Raw genomic sequence first — 24,049 nt, 5'->3', positions numbered from 1 at the left:
TTGGGAGATTCTGTCAGAATAGCCTGGGTGAGTAACTGCAGAACATTTTGTAGATGGTATGTATTACAGCCACTGTGCACTGGTGGTGGAGGGAGTGAATGTTCAGGATGATGACTAGGGTGCCAATCAAGCATGCTGCTTTGTGCTATATGGTGTCAAGTTTCTTGAGAATTTTTGGAGCTGCATTCATCCAGAGAAGTGGATGGTGTTCTATCATGCTCCTGATTTATGCCTTGCAGACAATGGAAAGGGCTTGGAGTGTCAGGAGGTGACTCACTCACCAAAGGATATCCAAACCCTGATCTCCTCTTGTAGCCAAGACATTTTTGTGAATGATAAGTTTCTGGTCAATGTTAACCCCCAGAACATTTGACAGTGGAGAACTCTATAGCAGTAACACCAATAAATGTCAGGAGTAAACAGTTACACTTTCTCTTGTTGGAAATGCTCATTGCTTGATGCTTTTATGGCAAGTATGTCACTTGCTATTATTAGTCCATTCCTGAATGTTGGCTTGGTCTTGCTGCGTGCAGGCATGGGTTGCTTCATTTGCTGAAATCTCCACTTCTGATCTTATGATGGAACAAAAGTTTTTGATCAAGCAGCTGAAGATGGTTGGGTCTAAGACAGTGCCCTTAAGGCTGGGTTGATTGACCTCTGACAACCACAACTATATCCCTTTATGCAAGGAATGACTTCAACCTTTAGAGTGTTTTGCCTTTGATTCTCATGACTTCCCTTTTACCAGGGGACCTTGATCAAATGTCAAAGACAGTCACTCTCACCTCACCTCTGGAATTTAACTCTTTGATCCATGTTTGGCCCAAGGCTGATATGATATTTGGAGCCAAGTGGTCATGTTGAAACCCAAACTAGGTATTAGTGAGAGAGTAATTGTAAATAAGTGCTACTTAATAGTGCAATCGATGACAGCTTCCAACACTTTGCTAAGTGGACTGATTGGGCAGTAATTAGCCAGTTGGATATTTTCTTTTTGTGTAAACATACCTGGGCAATTTTCTACGTTGTCTGGTACATGCCAGTGTTATAACTGTACTGGAACAGCTAGACTAGAGGTGCAACTACTTTTGGAGCTCAGGTCTTCAGGACTATAGCTGGGATGCTAACTGGTTCCATAGCCTTTGCTGTATCCCATGCTCTCAGCCATTTTTTGATTCATTGTAAATAAACATAACATGAAAGACTTTAAATTTAAAAAGTAAAGTTTATACCAGGAATTTCAGAGGAAGTTTGGCTTCTGCGGTAGAGTATAACATGCTTTTAGTTCACAAAATATTTCAAGTGAATAAGGCCACTGAAGTGCCAACAGTATATTTGTTTTTTTTGTTGACAATGAGCATAAAATATAGGTTGAGAAGTGATTGTGTATCTATATAAAATCCAAGGTTACAAAACCACAGTTGAACATAATGCATGTAGTTTTGTACTCTGCATTCACTACCTCGTCTGCACAGCCCTTTAGTCTGAGGTATTTCCACAGACTGCAGCTGTGGGCTCATACAGCAGCACAGAAATGGACCCTTCAGCCACAACATCCATGTCAACCTTTCAGCCCATTTACACTAGTGTCATTTGCCCACATTAGGTCCATATCCTATCCCTTGCCTATTCTTGAACCTGTCTAAATGACTATTAAACATAGTGATTGTATCTGATTCCACCACCTCCTCTAACAGTGAGTTCCAGATACCAACCACTCACAGTAAAAAAAAAGCTTTTCCTTCAAATTCCTTCAAAACTCCCTCCCCTAATCTTAAATCTATGCCCTCTTGTTTTTGATACCCCCATCATGGAAAAAGGATTTTGACTCTCTACCTTATCTATGTCTCTCGTAATCTTACATACTTCTATCAGGTCACCCCTCGGCCTCCTTTGCTCCAGGAAAAACAAGCACACCCTATTCAACTTCTCACCATATGTCCTGCAATTCAAGCAACGTCCTGGTGAATCTCCTGTACACTCTCTCCAGAGCAACCACACCCTTCCTGGACCAGAACTGCACACAATATTCCAAGTTGGGTCAAACCAGTGTTTTGAACAGTTGCAACATAACATCCTAACTGTTGTATTCTATGCCCCAACCTACAAAGGCAAGCATGCCATATGCATTCTTTACTGGCCTATCAACCTGTGCTGCCACCTTCAGGAAATGAAGATGCAAAATTATCCATTAGGGCCCTAGCTTTCCCCTCCCTTGCTTTCCAAAGCAATCTGGCATAGATCTCCTTTGGCCATTGAGTTTTATCAACCCTTATGCAGTCCATGGCATCTAACACCTCCTTGTTATTACTGACTTGCTCAAGATTATCCTTCCCTGAGCTCACTATATTCCATGTCCTTCTCCTTGGTGAATACAGATGAGAGATATTCATCACCACACCCACATCGCCAGGCTCCAAACAGATTACCCCTTTGTTCCCCAAGCGGGCCTACACTCTTCCTGGCTACCCTCTTGCTTCCGATATATTTATCCCTGGCAAGTAAGATTAAGGAGAATCCCGAAACATTTTATATTTGGTGGCCCCTTTTTGCCTAATTTTCCTCTTAAGTTCTTTCCTACATACTTCCTTGATTCCAGTTGCCAAGGTCTTCAAAATGCTTCCTTTTTTCCCCTGATCAAACCTTCACTATTCTTTGTCATCCAAGATTCTCTAATCTTGACATTATTGTCTTTCACCCTTACTAGAACATGTTGGCTCTAACTCAACTAACACCCTTAAAAGTCTCCCACTTGTCAGCTGTCATTTTACTTGCAAACATCTGCTCGCAATCTACTTTCTCCAGGTTCTCCCTTACGCTTTTGAAATCAGCTTGCCCTCAATTCACAAAGTTCACCTTATCCCATTCCATAACTACCTTTAAACTTACAGAATTATGATCACTGTTCCCAAAGTATTCCCCCACCGACACTTCTGCCACCTGCCCAGTTTCATTTTCTAAGATAAGATTGAGTACTGCCCAGTTTCCGGTAGGACTGATGGTATGAGACAGGAGCTTGCAAAGGTTGATTGGAGTAGATTGTTTGTGGGCTAAGGGACCACAGGCAAGTGGGAGGCTTTAAAAGGTGAGATAGTGAGAGCTCAAGGTCTGCATGTTCCTGTTAGAGTGAAGGGCAAGGCTGGTAGGAGTAGGGAACCCTGGATGATGAGGGATTTTGAGGCCCTGGCCAGGAAAAAGGAGGGATGGGTCAGTACAGGAAGCTGGGATCAAGCCAATTCCTGGAGGAGTATAAGGGATGTAGGAGTGTACTCAAGAAGGAAATCAGGAGGGCAAAAAGAGGGCATGAGATAACTTTGGCAGAGAAGATTAAGGAAAATCCAAAGAGATTTTATGTATATTAAAGGAAAAAGAGTAACTAGAGAGACAATAGGGCCCCTCAAAGGCCAAACGGGAGCTGCAGGAGACGGGCAAGGTCCTTAATGAGTATTTCTCCTTTGATTTTACCATGGAGAAAGACAGGAAGACTTCGTAACAAGAAAAAATAAATCAAGAGGTCTTCGGGATAGTCCGCATTATAATAGAGGAGGGGCTGGATGTCTTTAAAGGTATGAAGGTAGACATACCCCCAGGACCTGACCAGGTATAACCAAGAACACTGTGGGAGGCTAGAGATGAAATTGCGGGAGCCCTGGCTGATATATTTGCATCATCGTTAGCCACAGGTGAGATGCTGGTAGACTGGAGGGTAGCGAATGTTGTGCCTGTATTTAAGAAAGGTGGCAAACAAAAACCTGGGAAATACAGGCCTATAAGTCTAACATCTATGGTAGGTAATTTAGTGGAGGCAATTCTGAGGGATAAGATATACTGTACGTACATCTGGAAAGACAGGGATTGATTAGGGGTAGTCAGCATGGCTTTGTGCATGGTAGATCATGTCTTATGAACGTGATTGAGTTTTTTTGATGAGGCGAGCAAGAAAGTTGATGTGGGCAGGTGGTAGGTGTGGTTTATATGAACTTCAGTAAAGCCTTTGATAAGGGTTCCACATAAGGCTGCTCTGAAAGGTTAGATTGCATGGAATCCAGGGAGAGCTAGATAATTGTATACACAATTGGCTTGATGGTAGAAAGCAGAGGGTGGTGGTGGAAGGTTGTTTCTCGGACTTTAGGCCCGTGACTAGTGGTGTGCCTCAGGGGTCAGAGCTGGGCCCATTGTTGTTTGTCATCTATATCAACAATTTGGATAGGAATATACAAGGCATGGTTCGTAAGTTTGCAGATGACACTAAAAGAGGTGGTATAGTGGACAATGAAGAAGATTATCAAAAATTACAGGGTGATCTTGATCAGCTGAGTAAGTGGGCCGAGAAATGGCAAATGGAGAAATGGCGAGGTGTTGTATTTTGGAAAGTCAAATCCAGGTAGGACTTTCACAGTGAACGGCAGCACCCCGGAGAGCGCTGTTGAACAGAAGGACCTTGGAGTACAAGTACATGGTTCACTGAATGTGGAGTCACAGGTAGACAGGGTGGTGAAGAAGGCTTTTGGCATGGTGGCCTTCATAAGTCAGGGCATTGAGTATAAAAGTTGGGAGGTCATGGTGCAGTTGTACAGGACACTGGTGAGGCTGCATTTGGAGTATTGTGTTCAGCTTTGGTCACCCTGCTATAGGAAAGATGTTATTAAACAGGAAAGAGTGCAGAAAAGATATACAAGAATGCTGCCAGGACTTGAGGGACTGAGCCATAGGGAGAGGTTGGACAGGCTAGGACTTTATTCCTTGGAGCGTAGGAGGCTGAGAAGTGATCTTACAGAGATGTACAAAATCATGAGGGGCATAGATTGGGTGAATACACTCAGTTTTTTTCCCCCAGAGTTAGGGGATCAACAACTAAAGGGCATAGGTTTAAGGTGAGAGGGAAAAGATTTAATAAGAACTTTAAAGACAACTTTTTTTTAAACAAAGTGTGGTATCTATGTGGAATGAGCTACCAGAGGAAGTAGTTGAGGTAGTTACAATAACAACCTTTAAAAGGCAGTTGGACAGGTACATGGATAGGAAAGGTTTAGAAGGTTATGGGCCAAACACTGGCAAATAGGACTAGCTTGGATGAGCATCTTGGTCAGCATGAACCAGTTGGGCCGAAGCGACTGTTTCCGAGCTATATGACTCTCTGACGTGATAGCAGACAGCAGATTATTAAGGAAGCATAAATATGACTGTTTATTTTTAATTTTGAAAAAGAATTACTTTCATTATTGGGATAGAGAGGACCAAGGATGGTTTAACAGCAGTGTAATTCAAGATCATGTGTTGCCATATTGACTTCCCTACCCACTCCAGACCTTCCACTCAATATTTTCCTCTTTATCTTTATCGGGGGGGGGAATCTCACCAGTTGGTCTTTAGAGAGGTATCAAGCTCAAATGCGAGTCTTTGTTAAACAAGCAGAAAGAACCTGGAACCAATAATTATAGAATTCAGCCAAAGGGCAAAAAAAGGTATCAGAAATAGCTAAAAATAGAAAATGCTGTACAGGCTGAAATGATGGTCAGGCAGCATTTATGGAGGGAAAGAAAAGCAGTTCAGGTTAATGAGCTTTTATCAGAACTGGGGGAAAACAACATTAATGCAGAGAAGTGTGGGAGAGACCCAAAGGGACGCAGAAAAGTACGGGAGAGACGCGAAGGGACCCGAGGGGACGCAGAGAAGTGCGGGAGAGACGCGAAGGGAAGGTCGATGATCGGGGGAAGGCAGGGAGATCAAATGGGATGTTGGTATAAGGCAAACGGGGACTGACCTGATGACGATGATCCAAGGAACACTGGTAAGTGGCCTATTGCACATACACGAAGTGGAACTATTTAATATTATCCCCCCAACTCCGGGAATAATCAGTTTAAACCAAACAGACGGTAAAAGACCGACCAGCCCCTTCAGGCGCATGCGCGATGACAAGCAGCTAAAACTTTCGGAGGATTCAGCCTTCGAACTCTGATTTTTTTTAAATTTTTTTCTTTGTCATTGCATACTTCGTCCAGTCTTTGTAAATTTGCATCGGGTCCGTATATTCGTTTTTTTTTCAAAAAAAAAAGCATATGAAATATGTTTGTGTGGGCCAGGGGGCTGGTTGCTGGGGTGAAAGGTTGTTACCCAGGCTGCCCGGCCCTTTGGCGCGAGTATTTTCCCGCGGGCTGCAAGCGCCGGGCTGGTGAGTGAGCGGGGCGTCCGTGTGTGTGAGAGCGGGGAGTGGGGCGTCCGTGGGTTGTCCTGGGGAGGCCTCTGAGGCTCGGCACCGGGGAATGTGTGCATAGAGCCGGCCGTCCGGTAGGGAGGCAGGAGGATGCTGTGTGGGGGTGGGGGGAAAGCGGCGGGTCCCTCACTCTTCTCCTCTCTTCCACCCCCCCCCCCCCCCCTCTCCCTCTCTCCTCTCCTCTCTTCCCCCCGCTCCACTCCTCCTCCTCTCTTCCCCCCGCTCCCTCCTCCCCTCCCCCCCCCCCCCCCCCCTCCCCTCCTCCCTCCTCCCCCCCCCCGCTCCACTCTCCTCTCTCCCTCTTCCCCCCCGCTCCACTCCTCCTCTCCTCTCTTCCCCCCCGCTCCACTCCTCCTCTCCTCTCTTCCCCCCCGCTCCACTCCTCCTCTCCTCTCTCCCCCCCCCGCTCCACTCCTCCTCTCCTCTCTTCCCCCCCGCTCCACTCCTCCTCTCCTCTCTTCCCCCCCGCTCCACTCCTCCTCTCCTCTCTTCCCCCCCCGCTCCACTCCTCCTCTCCTATCTTCCCCCCCCGCTCCACTCCTCCTCTCCTCCTCTCTTCCCCCCCGCTCCACTCCTCCTCTCCTCCTCTCTTCCCCCCCGCTCCACTCCTCCTCTCCTCCTCTCTTCCCCCCCGCTCCACTCCTCCTCTCCTCCTCTCTTCCCCCCCCGCTCCACTCCTCCTCTCCTCCTCTCTTCTCTTCCCCCTTCTCCTCCCCCTCCACCCCACCCCTCCACTCCAATCCACTCTTCCCCCTTCTCCTCCCCTGCCCCTCCACTCCACTCTTCCCCCTTTGTCATGTCCCTTTTCTATTATGGTTGAAATTTACAAGTATTGGTGTGGGATCCACCATAATGAGAATGCTCTGAGGTGTTTCAGACAATAGGTACAAATGAAATTTCTTGGAATAATGAATCACCAGTCCTCTTCTGACTTTTGTCATTGTATATTATTCTAAACTTGTTCATCAGAGAAAGTAATCAATTGCTATTTAAAAGCTGCAACAGATTTCCTGGCAAATATGAAAATACATATTAATTTAAAACTAAGTTATTACAGTATGTTTAGCAAAGTTAGATGTGTGGAAACAAAAATTAATTACATACTTACCTCTAAGGTTAACAGAAAATATCAAAACTTTTGAGTGATTATTTCTTTGGGTGGTCTGAGAAATTGAGATTGTGGCTGTGACAGCATATAGGCAAGACCCTTAACAGTGTTGAAAAGCAGAGAGACGTTGGGGCACAAATCCATGACTCATTGAAAGTGGCTACACAGGTAGATAGGATGGTTAAGAAGGCTTATGGAATGCTTGCTTTCTTTCGTCGAGGTATTGAGTACGGGAGTCAAGAGGTTACAATGCATCTCTATAGAAGTCTGGTTAGGCTGCATTTAGAGTATTGTGTGCATTTCTGGTCACCTCATTATAGGAAGGATGTCGAGGCTTTAGAGAGGGTGCAGAGGAGGTTTACTAGGATGCTGCTGGGATTAGAAGGCATGTGCTATCAGGAGAGGCTGGACAAACTTGGGCTCTTTTCTCTGGAGCGGCAGAGGCTGAGGGGTGATCTGTTGGAAGTGTAAAATTATGAGGGGCATAGGGTGGACAAGCAATATCTTTTTCCCATTATTTAGCAATCCAATACCAGAGGGTATGCATTTAAAGTGAGGGGGGATAGGATCAGAACAGATGTGAGGGGTATGTTTTTTTTTACTGAGAGAGTGGTGGATGCCTGGAATGCATTGCCTGATAGGGTGGTGGAGGCAAATTCATTGGGGGCTTTTAAGAAGGGCTTGGATGGGCATATGAATGAGAGGAAAATGGAGGGATATGGGCATCCCGTAGGTAGGAGGGACTAGCTATATGGGCCCAAGAGCCTGTTCTGTGCTGTACTGTTCTATGTTCATACAGGAATAGATGATGGCAGTGGTGGCATTATCCTGTGGGTGAATGATTTTAAATGACAAGGAAACTTGTTTTGATGAATAGAATTAAGTGACTTCCATGTCAGTATTTTCTAAAATTCATATTGGGCTACTCTAATCATAATCTTGTTTGCTGGATGTTGATGGGTATGATGATTCTCATCTATCAAAAAATGGGTAAAAATAGATCAACTGTTACAAAAACTCATTATGTCTCAGTTGCATTATTTGATCCCTTTGATTTTGGTCCCATTTGTTCAAATGCTATTTATAAAGTCGTAGTGTAATACAGCACAGAAACAAGCCCTATAGCCCAACTCATCCACGTGGACCAAGGTGCCTGCCTAAGCTAGTGCCATTTTCCTGCATTTGGCCCATAAACCTTTTCTATCCATGTACTTATTCAAATGTCTTTTAAATGTTGTTACTGTACCAGCCTCACTCCTCTGGCAGCATGTTCCATATATGTACCACTCTCTGCGTGAAGAAATTGCCCCTCAGATCCCTTTTAAATCTCTTCCCTCTCACCTTGCCAATATCCTCTAGTTTTTGATTCCCTTTCCCTGGGGGTGGGCGGGGGGGGGGGGGGGGAGACTGTGTCCTTTCACCTTATCTATGCCCCTCATGCTTTTATACACATGTGTAATGCCACCCCTCAGTCTCCTAAGTTCCCAGGAATAGAGTCTTAGCTGCCCAACCTCTCCCTATAACTCAGGCCCTCGTCCTGGCAACGTTCTCGTAAATCTTCCATGCACTCTTTCCATCTTAATGATGTCTTTCCTATTACAAGGTACCCAAAACTGTACACAATACTCCAAGTGCGATAACAGTTCTTGTGCCACCTGCTCAGCACTTCTCCATCTTGATTCCCCTCTGTGTCTGCACTATAGTTTCAAAGTAAAAATGAAATTTGGGTGCATGAGTGTATATATTGGGGCTACAAGGCAGCTCATGTCAGGGACTGTAAAGATTTTTCCTATTGCTTGCTGGTCACCTTTGGAATATCTTGTAGCTGCCTTAATTTCAGCCTTGTACTTGCATACTGCCATTACAGCATGATGCCTAGATAGACTAGACAAAATGTGCAATTACTTCTGACATTGGATTATATTAATAACATCAGATTGGGATGTCAGAGCTCCCCGAACATCGAGGAAGACATAAAATATGATATTTTGCTCCTTTGGAAAAAGTGCACAAGGCATTTACATTATCATCAGAGCCATTATTTATAGCAACTTACTCCTGCTGTGACAGTCAAACTACTTCTGTGTTACGGACTCAGTGAAAGTCCCTTTAAGATAGAGAGTGTGTGTGTATGTGTGTGTGGGGCGTGCTTATGTCAATAGAAGATAAAGGACGTAATGACGTTGTTGAAGAGGTTAGAAGAAGAAGGAGAGAGAGAGAGAAGGGAGAGAGACACCAGCCTGCTTGTTTTCTCTACCGATGGATGAGAAACAATAACTGTGTTTGCTACTGAAATCCATGTATGGAAGTTGGAAGTAATCCGGTGGAGTTCACTTTGTTGCTGACCTGTAGAAGGAAACAGGTATATTTGTGTGGACGACCACGATTCGGATGCTTTTCGGGGTGAGGAAGTCACTACAGAGTAAACACTGGAGTGTCGTTTGGGTTCCATCATGGAACATTTGGATTTCGTATGTACTCTCTCTATGTTTTTCTACATCTACATCTTATCTTCAGACAATGGTGGTTGTTGAAGAAGCCCTTGCTCATGTTTCACCTTATGGCTTGCGGAACTGAACTTTAAGAACCATTCCGGAACTGGGAGTTTTGGACTTTGTCACACACACACACACACGACGAGTTTAGTTTTGGGGTTAACGTTCAAGGTTTAACATTTTTGAATTCTAACATACTAACATTTTTACTTTTATTTTACGTATTATCATAAGTAGTGATTAATAAAATAGTTTTTAACACTAAATCATGCTCAGTGTGTTTCTTTTGTTGCTGGTTTGTGACATCTGTCTCTGAAACATCAGTGCTTCTACACATCTCCTACTCTTCAGTCTGCTGAAATTTTTATACATGCCAATCTTACCAAAATTTTAATCCCGCTTTCATTTTTCCTTGTACAGTCAACCTGTTCTGCATATCACCTGTGCCTCTGATGCGTATTTTCTCTTGCACCCAAACCTCCATTATCTTCAAAACTGTTTCCTCACTTGGCCTGTTGCCTTCTATGCCATGGCATTTAAGTATGAAAATTTTGTCAGTTCCTAACTCTGGTCACAGACATCTCTGCTGAGAGGAAGAGTTTCTCACTGTCTACCCTATTTGTGCCCTGATAATTTTTTTGCCTCCATCAGATTTTCCTCGAATCACCACCCCCTCCCTACATGTCCCCAACTTTCTGTGCTCAAAGGAAAACAAACCCAGCCTATCCACTTGCACCTTATAACTGAAACACTCCATTTCACACAAGATACTGGTAAATTTCCTCTGCACTTGCTCCATTGCTCTCGTCTTTCCTACAATGTTGTGACCAGAACCTCATACAGTCATCCAGATGTTTTATACAGTTGTACCATCATCTTCTGGCTCTTGTGCTTGTTTGCCCTGGCTAATGAAGGCAACTGTCTTGTATGCCTTCCTAACCCTCTTATCTACCTGTGATGCTGCCTTCAGAGATCCTTGGACATGTACACTAAAGTGCTTCTGATCATTGATACTTCACAAGGTCCTACCATTCATTCTGTACATTAATAACTGCCTTGTTAGTCCTCCCAAAATATATCATCTCACACTTTAATGATTAGATTCCATCTGCCATTGCTCTGCCCATCTTACTGATTGATCAATTTCATACCATAGCCAAAGACCATCTTCCTCCCTATTAACAATGTCACTAATCCTTGTGCTGTCTATGAACTTACTATTCATTGTTCTACGTTCACATCTAGCTTGTTAATGTATATAATAAACCACAAAGATGCCATTGGTCAAAGTTTTTTTAAATCATAAAACAACCCGCAGCAATCGCCCTTCCTGCTCCTATCGTCAAGCCAGTTTTGGGTCCAATTTGACCTGAATCCCATGGACTGTTGCCTTTTGGACCAGTTTCCCATGTGGGGAATTAAGGGCATTTTTGATGTCCATGTAGACTACATGACTAGATCAACTGTACTGTCCTTGGAAGACAGTCAAATTACGTAGACAGTACATCCCCTAACAAAGCCATGCTGTCAATTCCTGATTAATTCCTGCCTCTCCAAATGCAGATTAACCCTCTTCCTCAACTATTTTTCTAATATTTTCTCTACCACTGATGTTAGGCATGCTGTCCTCCTTGAATAAAGCTGCCATATTTGCTATCCTCTAGTCATTTGCATCTCTTGTGATTGAATAAGACTCTAATTTCTGAGTCCCAGCAATCTCCTTCTGTGCCTCCCATACCAGGCAGGGATGCATCTCATCTAACCCTGGGGATTTATTTACCTTTGAGCCCACAAAGACATCTAATGCTACCTCTTTTTCTGTGGTTTATTATGGTATTTCACTATCTCCCTTCTCGGAATTCTCCAACAATGTTCTTCTCTATAGTGAATACAGATGAAAAACATTCAGTTAAGTTCTGGCCTCCTTTCTCTGGCTCCAGACACAGATGACTTATTTTTCCTCTAATAGATCCTACTCTTTCCCTGGTTACCCCTTTGCTTTTGATATAAACTGCTTTGGGACTTTCTTTAATTGTGCCCACCAGTGGCATTTCACATTGGCCCTGAACACGCTGTCATTCATTTTTAGATGACTTGCCATGTTGCATGTATGCCTGTTGCATGTAGCTGCTTCCAGTTCACTTTTGCTAGGTTCCATCTTGAAATCAGTCTCCACTCATAGTCTGGTCCTTAATTTCCAGTCTATCCGACTGTTTCTCCCCAATAACCTTAAGTTCACAACACAGAGAAATTTTAGCCACTTTTATCAAAAGACTTTCCTTTGCATTTTAAGACAAAATGGTGGTACAACTTGTTAATGTCAATCATCATCTTAGATCCTAACCCAGGCCGCTGCCACCACCTTCCTTCCTTGTGGCCCCTTCAATCTTTTTTTGTAATCAATTTTTGTGATGTATTTTTCCTTTCTCCCTACAACCACCTCCCTCCATTATCTCAGCCTACATTAGAAGAGGGGGTAAACAAAGACGTGCAATGTGTTTGATTAAAATGGTGCATGACAAGTTTTGCATATGCTACACTATACGCCGAGGGAAAAAAGAGTGGGGAAGAATGTGAGAATTGTATTGTGAAAGCAGAGCCAGATAGTGCAGTAAAATGTTCACTTCTGAAATCTTTAATTGCTTGTTCTGGAGACAATTTTTGCCCCATTTACTTTTTCTCCATACAGATCCTCTCACATCTAGCCAAGAGGATTGATGTCCATGCGATGCAAAATTTAAGATAAAAGACCTGACACTTAATTTGAATAAGTCTGTAAGACTCTTGTCATAACAAAATTATAGCTGGTTTTTAATAATGACTGAATTAACGCTTTTAAGTCTGAAAAATAGGCTGCAATGTTTATAGGCTGAATGAACTAATGGAGTGTAGCCACTTCAAAATGGAGTGGAAATAAGTCATCCTCTACCTTGAGTGACTACCCGAACAGAATTAATCACCATGCAAAACTTTTTGGCCATTAACCAAGCTGAATATTAAGGGTATTGTACCCTTGTGTTCACATTTAGTTTATGGTTTAGTGTTAATATAAACAGAATCTAGTGATATTTCAGCAAAGCAGAAGATTACTTTCTGGAGGGTTATTAATGTTCTTGAATTGTTTTGCTTCATTTCCTGTAACTCTACAATGTTTCTGCTGCATAACAACAATTTGCATTTGTCTATTGTCTTTATATAGCAAATCTTTAACAGGCAAAATTGTGTTTTCTAGATATAATCATATCAGAAACCCTTGGAAATAAAAGAAATAACATGGGATTGAGAATCCAGTTTTGTACTTCTGCTTCTTTGCACATGCAAATAAAATCAGGAAAAATAATCTTGCAGAGTGTAAATTTTGACTTCCCAACTTGGATTGGATTAGGAAAGAGCATTTTGAATGCTTTAATACGGTAGTAAAGTACTGTGTTTTTCGCTTTCAAATAGCTGGCTCATGATCATTTTGAGGTGAAGTGTGTTTGTCAAAGTGTATGACACAGGTCTGAAAACTGTTAAATAATCCGGAAAAATTAAAAGTGAGCTTGGTCATGTCTGTAACCGTGCCGGCAGAGTTGGAATCCCGTTATGTGCAACATAACTTTGATAATCTGGCGCCTTAGCGACTTTGGTGCTGAACTAGCAGATTTTCCAGACAGTTGGCTATTACTCCTTATTAGTATCTTGAAACACATGTAACTTAAAGTATTTTCTAGTCAACCCTGGGAATTTAAAGGGAATGCAGGAAACATGGCTCCAGTGAGTTTGAAGAAAGCGTGCAAAATTGTGCTCTTGCAAGTTTAAAGGGAGTGTGGAAGATGATCTGATGAGCCAAGTGCCAAACCATCAGATTATGGGTTATTGGAGTTTACTAGAGCATAAATACAATAGAGATCTATTCTGGCGTTAAAGAAATACCTTGCTTCTACATGGGCACCTTCCATTTCCATTTTATCCTCTTCTTAAGGATAGCTAAGATAATTATGAGTCACATGTACATCAAAAAAGTGTTGCCACTCTTCTGGTGCCAACATAGCATGCCCACAGCTCCTAACCCATATGTCTTTGGAATATGGAAGGAAACTGGAGCACCCAGAGGAAACCCACGCAGACATGGGGAGAACTTACAAACTCCTTACTGACAGTGGCGGGAATTGAACCCCGGTCGCTGGCATTGTAATAGTGTTACGGTAACTGTTACACTATTGCAAATGAATATTTTTGCAGTTATTGTATGAATGCCATTTCTTGATTCAGATAAACGTTCAGGCACTTAAAGCTCACTAAGTTGATGTTTAACATTGTTGAAACGATTAGTGTCCCATAATTCGCCTTGTGGGTCTTTGTTGCTTGTTGTCTAGTCATGTTTTGGAATTGTTTTGAGTTTGCTTAGTATCTTGAATATGAAATACTGAGAACAAAAAATTATATTTTGTCTTGAATCTTCGAAGATTCAGATTATATTGCATCCCCTTTAATTTTATGATTTTTTTCAACAAATACAATAATTTTTTTGTCATATTGAATGGCAGCATAGCAGTAGGCTAGATGTCCCAACAAATCTGGCATAATGTTTGTGTTCCATGTAAGTCTCATGCTGTCTTCACCGACTGAGTGTAAAAGTAGGGAAGTCCTGTTGCAGATGTTTAAACCTTTGGTTAGACCACATTAGAAGTATTGTGTGCAGTTCTGGTTGTCACATTACAGGAAGGATGTGGAGGCTTTGAATAGGGTGCAGAAGGGGTTCACCAGGGTTTTGCCTGGATTGGCTATAAGGAGAGGTTGGACAAACTTGGATTGTTTTCTCTGGAGTGCCAGAGGCTAAGGGGAGACCTGATATAAGTATATAAAATTGAGAGGCGGAGATGGGGCAAACTGTCAGTCTCTTTTTCTGGGATGGAAATATCAAGTACTAGAGGGCATAGCTTTAAGGTGAGTAGTTGGGGGGAAAGTTTAAAGGAGATCTGCAAAGCAAATTTTTATTTTAAACACATAGGTGCCTGCAACATGCTGCAAGGGGAAGTGGTGGAAACGTGATAGCAACGTTTGAGGCATTTAAATATGAACAGATGGGGAATGGGGGGGTGGTGATATAGACAAAATGAAGGCAGATGGGATTAGTATGGATTGGCATCCTGGGATTGAAGGGCCTGTCCCTGTGCTGTACAGTTCGACACTGTTCTATGTTCTCCCTCTTTCATCAGTGATCCTTAAAATTGTCCATGCCATTCATCCTGTATTCAATGTGGAATTTGCACTCAGCAAAGAAGCTTATCTAGAATTCCTTCATTAGATAGATTGATTAGATGTGCTTGTGATTTCTCTTTCAAGTGAAAACATCTAAGGTAGTAGCTGAGATGATGTGGATAAAGTTAAATACACACACCATGTTATTTAGTAATAGTCAAGGTAGTTGTTTAAATGATTTAAATACCTCATTCTCATCTGAGTTGCTCTTAATCTGTCATCACCTCATTCAGAGTCACTTTACCTGCTTCAAATGTGATTCTGGGCACCTCAGATTTTACATTTTAAGGGGTGAGGGGCTGGTGGCTATAGTGTAAAATAGTTTGTTTCACGATAAATTTGGGCCTTGCCTGAGGAAAATATTCTTCCCGTGGAATATAAGAGTTTAACTAGATTGAACAGATCTGTCATCCCAGGAAGCTGAGGTGTTCTTTATGTAGAAAAGATAGATGTACCTTCTCTGGAATTTTTGTGAGTGAGATGGTCTCAGTGCAACATATAAAATCCTTGTGGTTTGATTGATTAGTTGCTGTGAAGTAGGTTTTCCAGGCAGGGGTGGCTATAAAGGCAAGTTTTGATCAAGGGTCTCGAACCCAAAGCATTAACTGTTTCCCTTTCCACAGATGCTGCCTGACCTGCTGAATTTTCTAAGCATTTTTTTTATTATTTCAGATTTCCGGCATCTGCAGTTTTTGCTTGATTTTGAGGATAAGGAGTCAGTATGGGTGAGGAGAAAATTTCTTCGCAAAAGGGTTGCAGTAATTCTCCGACTCCAGGGGGCTATGAATGCACAATAATTGAGTGCATTCAAAAATAAGATCTATATATCTTTTTGGGCTCTCTGGGAATTAAGGATCCAAGAATAAGAGTAAGAAGCTATTGATTCACTGACCAAGAAGCTCTGATGTGCAAAGTTTTTGTTTAAACCCCTTCCCTTTTAAAGCTCTAACTTTATAAACCTTAAGTAATGCCCTTTGTACTCTCCTTTTCGTTGAAATAGTGTTTAAGATTATCTCCTTATATCCTAATTTATCATTGCTAGCTGTTCGTGTCTTTAGTGGCCTTTTTTGTGATAGATAATCCAAAACTAACCATACACCTTGAGTAGTTTTATTGTTTTCTATGTATGTCTCAATGTCATTGCTTTTTTCCTTGAGTAGTCCCTTGGGATTAAGGATAACTTATTTCCACTATAATTTTGAGGTTGCTGATGAACAACAGGCTCTGCTGCAGGTGGGGCAGAAGATGTTTACCAGGGTGGGTAGGTGATTACCTTTTGACGTGGTGCATTCCTTCTGCCAGTTACATTGGATGTCAGTGATCCCAAAAAATGGAGTTTGGGTTCTCAGTGCAATCCTAAATGCTACTTCACTGGTTTGAGTGTCGTGCTTTGTACATGCAGAATGGCTACAGAGTAATTAAGTGATTGGACCAATGACCAGGAACACTGACTGAGAAACACTAGTTGGGGAATTTCAATTGAAATAGTTTGAGAAAGCTGGAATCTAAACTAATGCTTTTCATGGGAGTCATGAAACAACTAGGTTTTAAAAAAGAAATCTGGTTCATTAATGTCCTTGGGAAGGAATTTTGCCACACTTGTCAAGACTGGCTTGTGTGTGGTTCTGAACCCACCAATCTGGTTGACTGCTCCTCAATTCAGGGCATTTAGGGATGGACAATAAATGTTAATGTTGCCAGTGCCAGAAACATTCTGTGACTGAATTGATACAAACCTGTGCATCTTCATTTTAAAACCAAAATGTAAGCCAACTTTGGGGAGGAATTATTAGGCTTTAATTGGGATTCTTAAGCTTTAAGACCTAACATTAAAAATGAGGAGTTAAGTTTCAGTGGGCAGACCAACTGAATTTAGCTACAAGTAGAACATGGAAGTGGTCTGTTGAGGTGACTTTTAGCATTGGACCTCTTCAAGTTTACTGTCTTCTTCAGAATGTGTAGTCTCCTGTTATGCTCACATTTGAGCAGAAAGTTTTGACTTGAGGGCAAACTAATTGTGTTGTAATTTTCTGTTTTGGTTTTTATGAAGTTATTAATGTGAACACTTTGAGATTTGGTGGTAATCTTGATTTATGACTTGAGTATTTTTGAAAAGGCAATGGGAATGCCAGATTTAAAATAAGAGTAAAATAGGCCTGACTGACAGATGTATTTTTTTCCCCCCAGAATTGAGCACCAGAATGATGGCTGCTCCTTATCCAGCAGCTTCTGGTTTGCTACCACTGTTGGAGACCTTGGAAGACTCGTCTGTATCATCTACAGAGCAAGTTGATGCCTACCTTACCATTTCCAGGTCAGTACAAGAGGTATTCAGCAATATGAAATGGGTACCTTAATGTGACTTGTCTCAGAATACTGGGATGACACCCTTTGTCTGATGTAGTTTCTTTAAAGCTAACAATGTCTAAAGGATTTATTGATACTTGCTACAACATTGAGGATACTCAGTAAATTGTATTATATCAAAAGTAGATCTGTGTATATTTTAATTTTGTCCAGTCAATGACCCAGTTCAATAACGAAGCAGATCATCAAAAGAAAATATTTGCTGAATTACGTTTTCAGAATGACATTTGTTGACTGTTTTATAAGAAACTTGTTGTGTCTGGAGCCACAGTTAATTTGAGACCAAAGAGATTCTATGCTTTTATTTTCTCTTTTGTCTCCCTGGCCCAACCTAGCTTAAAGTCCTTTAAAGCAGAAGATTGGGTCTCATGGTAACCACAGTTAGCAAAAGTTGAGTCCTCGTTGGTACATAAGCAAAATACTATGGATGCTGGAAAATGTATTAAAGTACAATCTGCTGGAAGCATCCGCTGGTCAGGCAGCACCTGTGGTGAGAGAAGGCTAACCATTGCAGGTCTGTTATTTTTCAACAGAATGTACCAATCCTTTTGAGCCAAGAAGATTGCTGGATGTGCAAGCATTACATGGGTACAATTCTGCTTTTGTGTATTTAAGCAGCTTCACATCTAAATACTGAAAACACTCAGCAGGTTAGGCAGCATTTGTTGAGAAAGGAAAAACAATGATGGTTTTCAACCTGAAATGTTAACATATTTCCAGCATCTGCAGTATTTTGGTTTCTAGATTTAAATCCGAAATATTCCTGTCAATCTTTATTGAATAAATAATCATGTTGTATTCATTCAATGTTTAAGTCGTCTTAGTGGAGAAGATGGAAAGGAATTTGCTGGTGCAGTTGGCAAACAGTTTACTCGGCTCTGTGAAGTACTTAAAGTAAGTTCTTATTTTTGTGGATTTAGATGAAATGCTATCAAGTAGTTTTCTTTGTTGTAGAAGTGCTAAAATTTATGAATACTTTATTTGGAGACTATCCTCTTGCTGTTTTACAAGATTGCATGAAGTACTGATGGATCTGTTCCCTCTTGGCAAGTTTCTGATTAGTCAGTTTCCCCAGGGAGAGAGAATTGTTAGATTTGACTTCCAATTGGGAAGGAGCATTAGGCTGGATTGTGCTCATTTGGACCTGCTGCTTTTGCTGGACTTTTCACATTAACCTTTTGTGGCTGTGCATGTCCCCAATAATCTGTCTCAATTCCACAACATGCCTGATTGGACGCTTTTGAAAACAGCTGAAATTAAGTTTTAATTATTGGTTTAAAAATTTAACACCAAGTTACTAATTTCAAAACTGAACCTGTTTTTGAATGAATGGAATCGTGCTCAGGATGGGTGGAATGGGACCAGATACAAGCTTATTTGCCCCTCATTCCACTTGAGTCCAATGGCAAAATGAGCTGCATCTCAATTTCAGTTGTGTTCAATGCTGCAATATGCAGGTGTGGAAATCTGGAATGTGCTGACTCAAGCACGATAACTTGCACAACCACCAGCTAGCTGTCAGCACAATGTGGCCTGTTGCATTGAACGAAGTCACTTGGCTGCTAATTGCTTTCATTTGGCTGGATGGAAAAGCGGATTAACTAGGAACACAAGAATAGGTTGTTTGTTCTTGGACTTCGGAAATTGAAAGTTTCTTGTGAAAGGCTCGTATCCCAAAAAAAAACACCATGCTTTAAATTTTTTGAGTGTGGTTAGATCAGATAAATGCCCTTCTGATACTTGGATATAGCAGGAGGAGGGTTGCTAATAGAGTTGTATCAATGTAAAAGTGTGCATTTTCATTTTTAATCTGCTAATATATTCTGATGAAACATTTGAAAAAATGATTCAAGGGATATGAACCTATTCTTTCCCCCAAGTGCCAAATTATGTAAGTATTTGGGAGTGTAAAAGTTCCTTCCAGTATGTTATGTCTCTTGATCCATTTATTGTTTTGAATGAGTTTGACAAATTTCATAGATCAGTTTTCCTTTGTGTGGGGTGCCTTGAATAATGAACAGTGTTGCAGTTTTCTTACCTTTTATCAGAATGACTTTTGAATAATTTGAGAGCCAATTGCAGGATTTGTTCTGCAGAATGATGTCATAACAGTAACATCTGGCTTGTACTTAATGTTTGCAGAAAACCAACTATACCCTTGGGTTGCCCTGATAATTAACTTGTAAGCTCTTTTAACATCAATTAGTTGAGGAGAGACTCCTTTTAGAGTGGGAAAAGAACTTGTTGTTTGAATTGGGAGCTGGAGTGGCTACTGGTTCTCTTCAGCTTACTTGGCCATATAATAAAATTGTAACTGATCTGACGAACTTCAACTTGACTTTCAGTCTCTTTCCTTGTAACCTTTCATCCCCTTGCCCATTAATTATCTACATACTGCTGTTTTTTAAAAAAAAATTCAAAGATACTGCTACCACTCCTCTTTGAGCAAGAGTTCTGAAGACTTGTAACCCTCTGGGGAGAATTTTGCCTTATTGCTGTCCTAAATGGGTGACCCTTATTTTGAAATGGTTATCTCCAATTTCTAGAATTTCCCACAAGAGGAAACATCCTCTCCACGTCCACTCTGTCAAAACCCTATTAGGTCTTGTTTTAACCCCAGTGGAGTTACTTGTGTGATTTGGCTTTTGCACATTTTAAAGTATTTTACACATTTAAAAATCCCCTGTTCTTGTCTCTTTATCTCTCCAATTTAGTTTTTGTTATATAATCGGTTGCCTTTATTCTGATTCAAACATTTTAATTTGATATGGGGGGGGGGGGTTTGTGGGAGGGAGATGCTAGGGCTATTTTTGTTTTTGAATCCACTGGACTTTAAGTCAGAAGGATAGTTTTATCTTGCTACACATTAATTGACTACAGTTATTGTTTATTAGATAAAAACCTGATTTTTATGCTTCTACTCTTGGAGCAACTCCTTACTGATATTACTGATTTTTTTTCTCTAAGAATAGCTGCTTCACTCCAGTTTTTATATACTGTACTATTTTGTGATTTTTTTTTAAAAGCTTGCTGCTTGATCATGACATTTCCTTTTCTCTTTGCTTATGAAGGGTCATCTTTCCAATTCAGATTTGGAACTTTGTAATGCAGCGCTACAGGCCTTGGGATTCTGTGTCTTTCACAGTAATATTAGTGCTGCATTGTCAGGTACGTCTCAATAACAGTTGTCTTTGTGCTAAACTTTTACAATAGCTTAATGTATTATTTTCTGAACAAATTTTATGTATTTGTTTAATTGTGTAGGACATCATGATTAATCAGGAGCTCAGTAAATCCTATTTACTAGTGTTAAATTTCCTAGTGTAGGTGGTAATCTTGCTGTACTGTTTATAGTAGTACTTAATATTAGAATACCCTCAATAGGCTTGTTTTATAATTTCCATTTTCCCTGCAGCACCTGAAGCTAAACAGTTGCTTTTGACACTCTGTGACATCGCAGTCACCTCAACAGACAAGAATACGTGTACAAGAGCACTTTGGGTAATAGCTAAGCAGAACTTTAGTCTGGAAGTGGTTGGAAAAGAGGTGAGTTTCACTGCAGGTAATAAGCAAATAGTTCAGTGTCTTCAAAACTCCAGCTCTAAACATTAAATGAGATTACCTTCCTCTGAGAAAACTTAAATATTACATTTAGTTTTGATTTAGTGTCTTTAGCAGATGGTGTTGCTGCCTCACAAGTGACTTGGGTTCAGTCCTAACCTTCAGTGCTGTCTGCATGGAGGTTGCATGTTCTCCCAGTGAATGCATCATGGTTTTCATCTGGCACTCTGGTTTCCTCCCAAGAATGTGGTGGTTGATAGTAACTTATTAATGTATAATTTACACCTTATGTGGATGGGTGATCAGAGAATCGGGGTGGACCTGGACACACAGGAGAATAGCTACTGAGTTTGTTTATATAGGGGAATGGGATTGCTCTGAGAGCTGGCATGCATTTAATGGGTCAGATAGTCTCCTGCACAAGTGAGATTTTATTTGTCTTAAATTTTTTAAAAATTATTTAGCAGGAAATTAGAAATGAAGAAACTCCTACCCTTTCCCTTTATCTTGGTTGTAAAGCTAGCTGTGCTGTTCAAATTAAGGACTCTGACTTATTTCAATATTTTCAAACAAACTTGAACTGAAGTGAGAAAATCAGTGAATTTTCAAGAAATCACTAAGATTAACTCGGTGCCAGATTCAGTGGTGCGGGGAGTCCAATAGTTTTGTAATGCAATCATCTTTTGAATTTTCTGATTAAACCAAAATGAAATGCACCATTCAACATGCTTGAAATAAGAGACAGAAGGACTGCAGATTCTGGAATCTGGAGCAAAAAACAAACTGTTGGAGGAACTCATCAAGTTGAGCAGCATCTGTTGGGGTGGGAGCGAAGGCATTGTCAACACTTTGGGTCAAGACCCGACATCAGGACCGAGAGGGGAGAGATGGCAGTATAAAGAGGAGAGGGGGAGGGGGGTGAGACAGGGGCCCATAGATGATATGTTTTTATGCTTGAAATAGGATTCTTAACTCGTAGCAAGTAGCAAGAAATTGTTCGACTAGTTCACACCAACATTATCTTTTGTATGAATGAAATCTCCAAGTTTCAGTTTAAGCATTTTTTGAATAATGGTTCATTTTAAAACGTGTTCAATTTTTGTGTCATAAATCATTGCCAATCTTATTACTTTTGGTATATTTAGGTTCCAAATATACTTACAGCAGTGGAAACAATATTAACTAGAGATCAACAGTCAGTGGTTGTTGAACATGAAGCACTAAATCTCATTGTGAGGTAAGTGTGGCATCAAAGTGTCATTGTGTTCAGCTTTTGAAATGTGTCTTGACAGTAAATTGTCAATATTGAAGATTTAGTTAAGATAAAATTCAGGAATGTGATTCTAGTAAAAACTTTTTTGAGAAATTTATTAGTAAATGGTAAATAAAGCAATGGTGTTTTGAATCAAAACACTGTTTTCTAGCAAAAGTCCCATAAGTTCATTTACTTTACCATCTTGCAAAGAGTGTTTCAATAAAGACTGCATGATTGTATGTTTAGGCTTTAAAAGTTCTTGTAAAGAGTACATTAGGTTGAAATTGCAAACTTCTCTCACGCTATAAACCTCTTTCTTTTTGGCCTGGTTTTGAGAAGGTATGTTCACACCATCTGTTCCTCTGTAGTTGAGAATTCCTCAATCTAATAGCAGGGAGCACTGGGAATAGACATTTATAAAAATGTTAAGATTGCAAAATCATTGCTGCATAAAATATGTAGGTACAGCGTGTGAGGAGGAATGTAGAAGCATCTTACTGATAAGAAAATTAACCATGCACACCCAGGTTTTGCAACATTTAATCCTGAATGTTCTAAACTTACTGTATGCAGTTTCAAATAGTCAGTCTAATAGTTCATTAAAATAATAGTGACTTAATAGAATTATCTTCTGAGATATTCCCAAACTGATTATTTATAAGACCATGATCACAATGGTACTTTCTCCAAATAGTTTAATCTTGATTTGAAAAAAATTACTTTCTTTTACTCAAGTCATAGTTTAAAGTCTTGAGTTTGAACGGCAAAATACATAGTTTGCTGTGTCCTGTTTCATGGCAGGATTGTTGTATGAGGAGAGATTAAGCAGGCTGGCCCTGTACGCTCAAGTTTAGAAGAGAAACTAACACTTTGCAGCGATGTTTTTCCTGGCTGTGGTGTCTAGAAGTAGGGGTCAGCAATTCAAGATGGAGCAGAAGATACTTCTTTGCCCAAAGGGTAGTGATTCCTAGGAATTTTCTACCCAAACTAGCTGTGCATGCTCAGTTGCTGAGTGTGTTCAAGACTGAGGTTCATGGGTATTAAGGGAATCAACAGATGAGGTCAGTGCAGAAAGGCAATACTGAAGTAGATCAACCATGGTCTTATTGACTGCTGCAGCAGCCTTAAGGGACTGAATGGACTAATCTGTCTGTATGGGTATGCAAGGTGCAATGAAAAACTTGCAGCAGCGTCACAGACATGTAGCAGCATTCACAAGAAAAAGATAAACATAAAATTATACACAATTTTTACAAGACACTTTATTGTGTGCCATTTTATTTATTTTATGCCATGAAGTAAAAAAAATCCTTGAATAATGGAGCTGTTCTGAAACTCCGCTTTTTGTTTTGAAGGCTGTTGGAGCAGACGCCTGAACAAATGGGACAAGATGCTGTTCGATGGGTCAAGCTGTTACTTCCTCTTGTAGTTCATTCTGCCCCCAAAGTACGGTTGCGGGCAGCAACGGCACTAGAATTAGGGCTACCATTTCTGCTCCAAAGGCAGCAGGAAGTGGCACTTGTAATTGAGCCTTTAATGATGTCAGTAAGTATGAAAACACAGTTCCATGGGGAAAACACTTATTCTTGCATTGTACCAGAAGAATAGTGGAATTGTGGCTTCCATGCAGAATATTACCAAGTTGTCATTTTTCAAAACAAATTCAGTGATGTACCAAAAGTTGAAATTCAGATAATTTTGTGTTCTACTTTTTTCTTTTTTGTGATGCTTACGGTTAAGTTGCTGTTATTCAGTCCACAATGATCCTGCTGTTTCATTTGATATACTGGGGCACATGAATA

The 24,049-nt window shown here is 40.8% G+C and overlaps 1 protein-coding gene across 2 annotated transcripts in view; it reads left to right on the top strand.

The window, feature by feature from the left end:
- The first annotated feature begins 6,132 nt into the window (after positions 1–6,132).
- Positions 6,133–24,049, top strand: part of rif1 (replication timing regulatory factor 1) — a 66,877-nt gene continuing 48,960 nt past the window's right edge. For both annotated transcript variants that reach the window (XM_052011958.1, XM_052011951.1), the window contains exons 1-7: positions 6,133–6,175; positions 17,252–17,378; positions 18,247–18,325; positions 20,503–20,599; positions 20,847–20,977; positions 22,138–22,229; positions 23,603–23,792. In XM_052011958.1, coding sequence (XP_051867918.1) covers positions 17,266–17,378; positions 18,247–18,325; positions 20,503–20,599; positions 20,847–20,977; positions 22,138–22,229; positions 23,603–23,792 — 702 coding nt within the window. In that variant the 5' untranslated portion in view covers positions 6,133–6,175; positions 17,252–17,265. The remainder of the gene's footprint in view (positions 6,176–17,251; positions 17,379–18,246; positions 18,326–20,502; positions 20,600–20,846; positions 20,978–22,137; positions 22,230–23,602; positions 23,793–24,049) is intronic.

This window comes from Pristis pectinata, chromosome 1 (assembly GCF_009764475.1).
Source record: "Pristis pectinata isolate sPriPec2 chromosome 1, sPriPec2.1.pri, whole genome shotgun sequence".
In the NCBI taxonomy this organism is placed as follows: Eukaryota; Metazoa; Chordata; class Chondrichthyes; order Rhinopristiformes; family Pristidae; genus Pristis; species Pristis pectinata.
The sequence above is the reverse complement of the archived record's forward strand: the minus strand, read 5'-3'. Positions and strand labels throughout refer to the sequence as shown.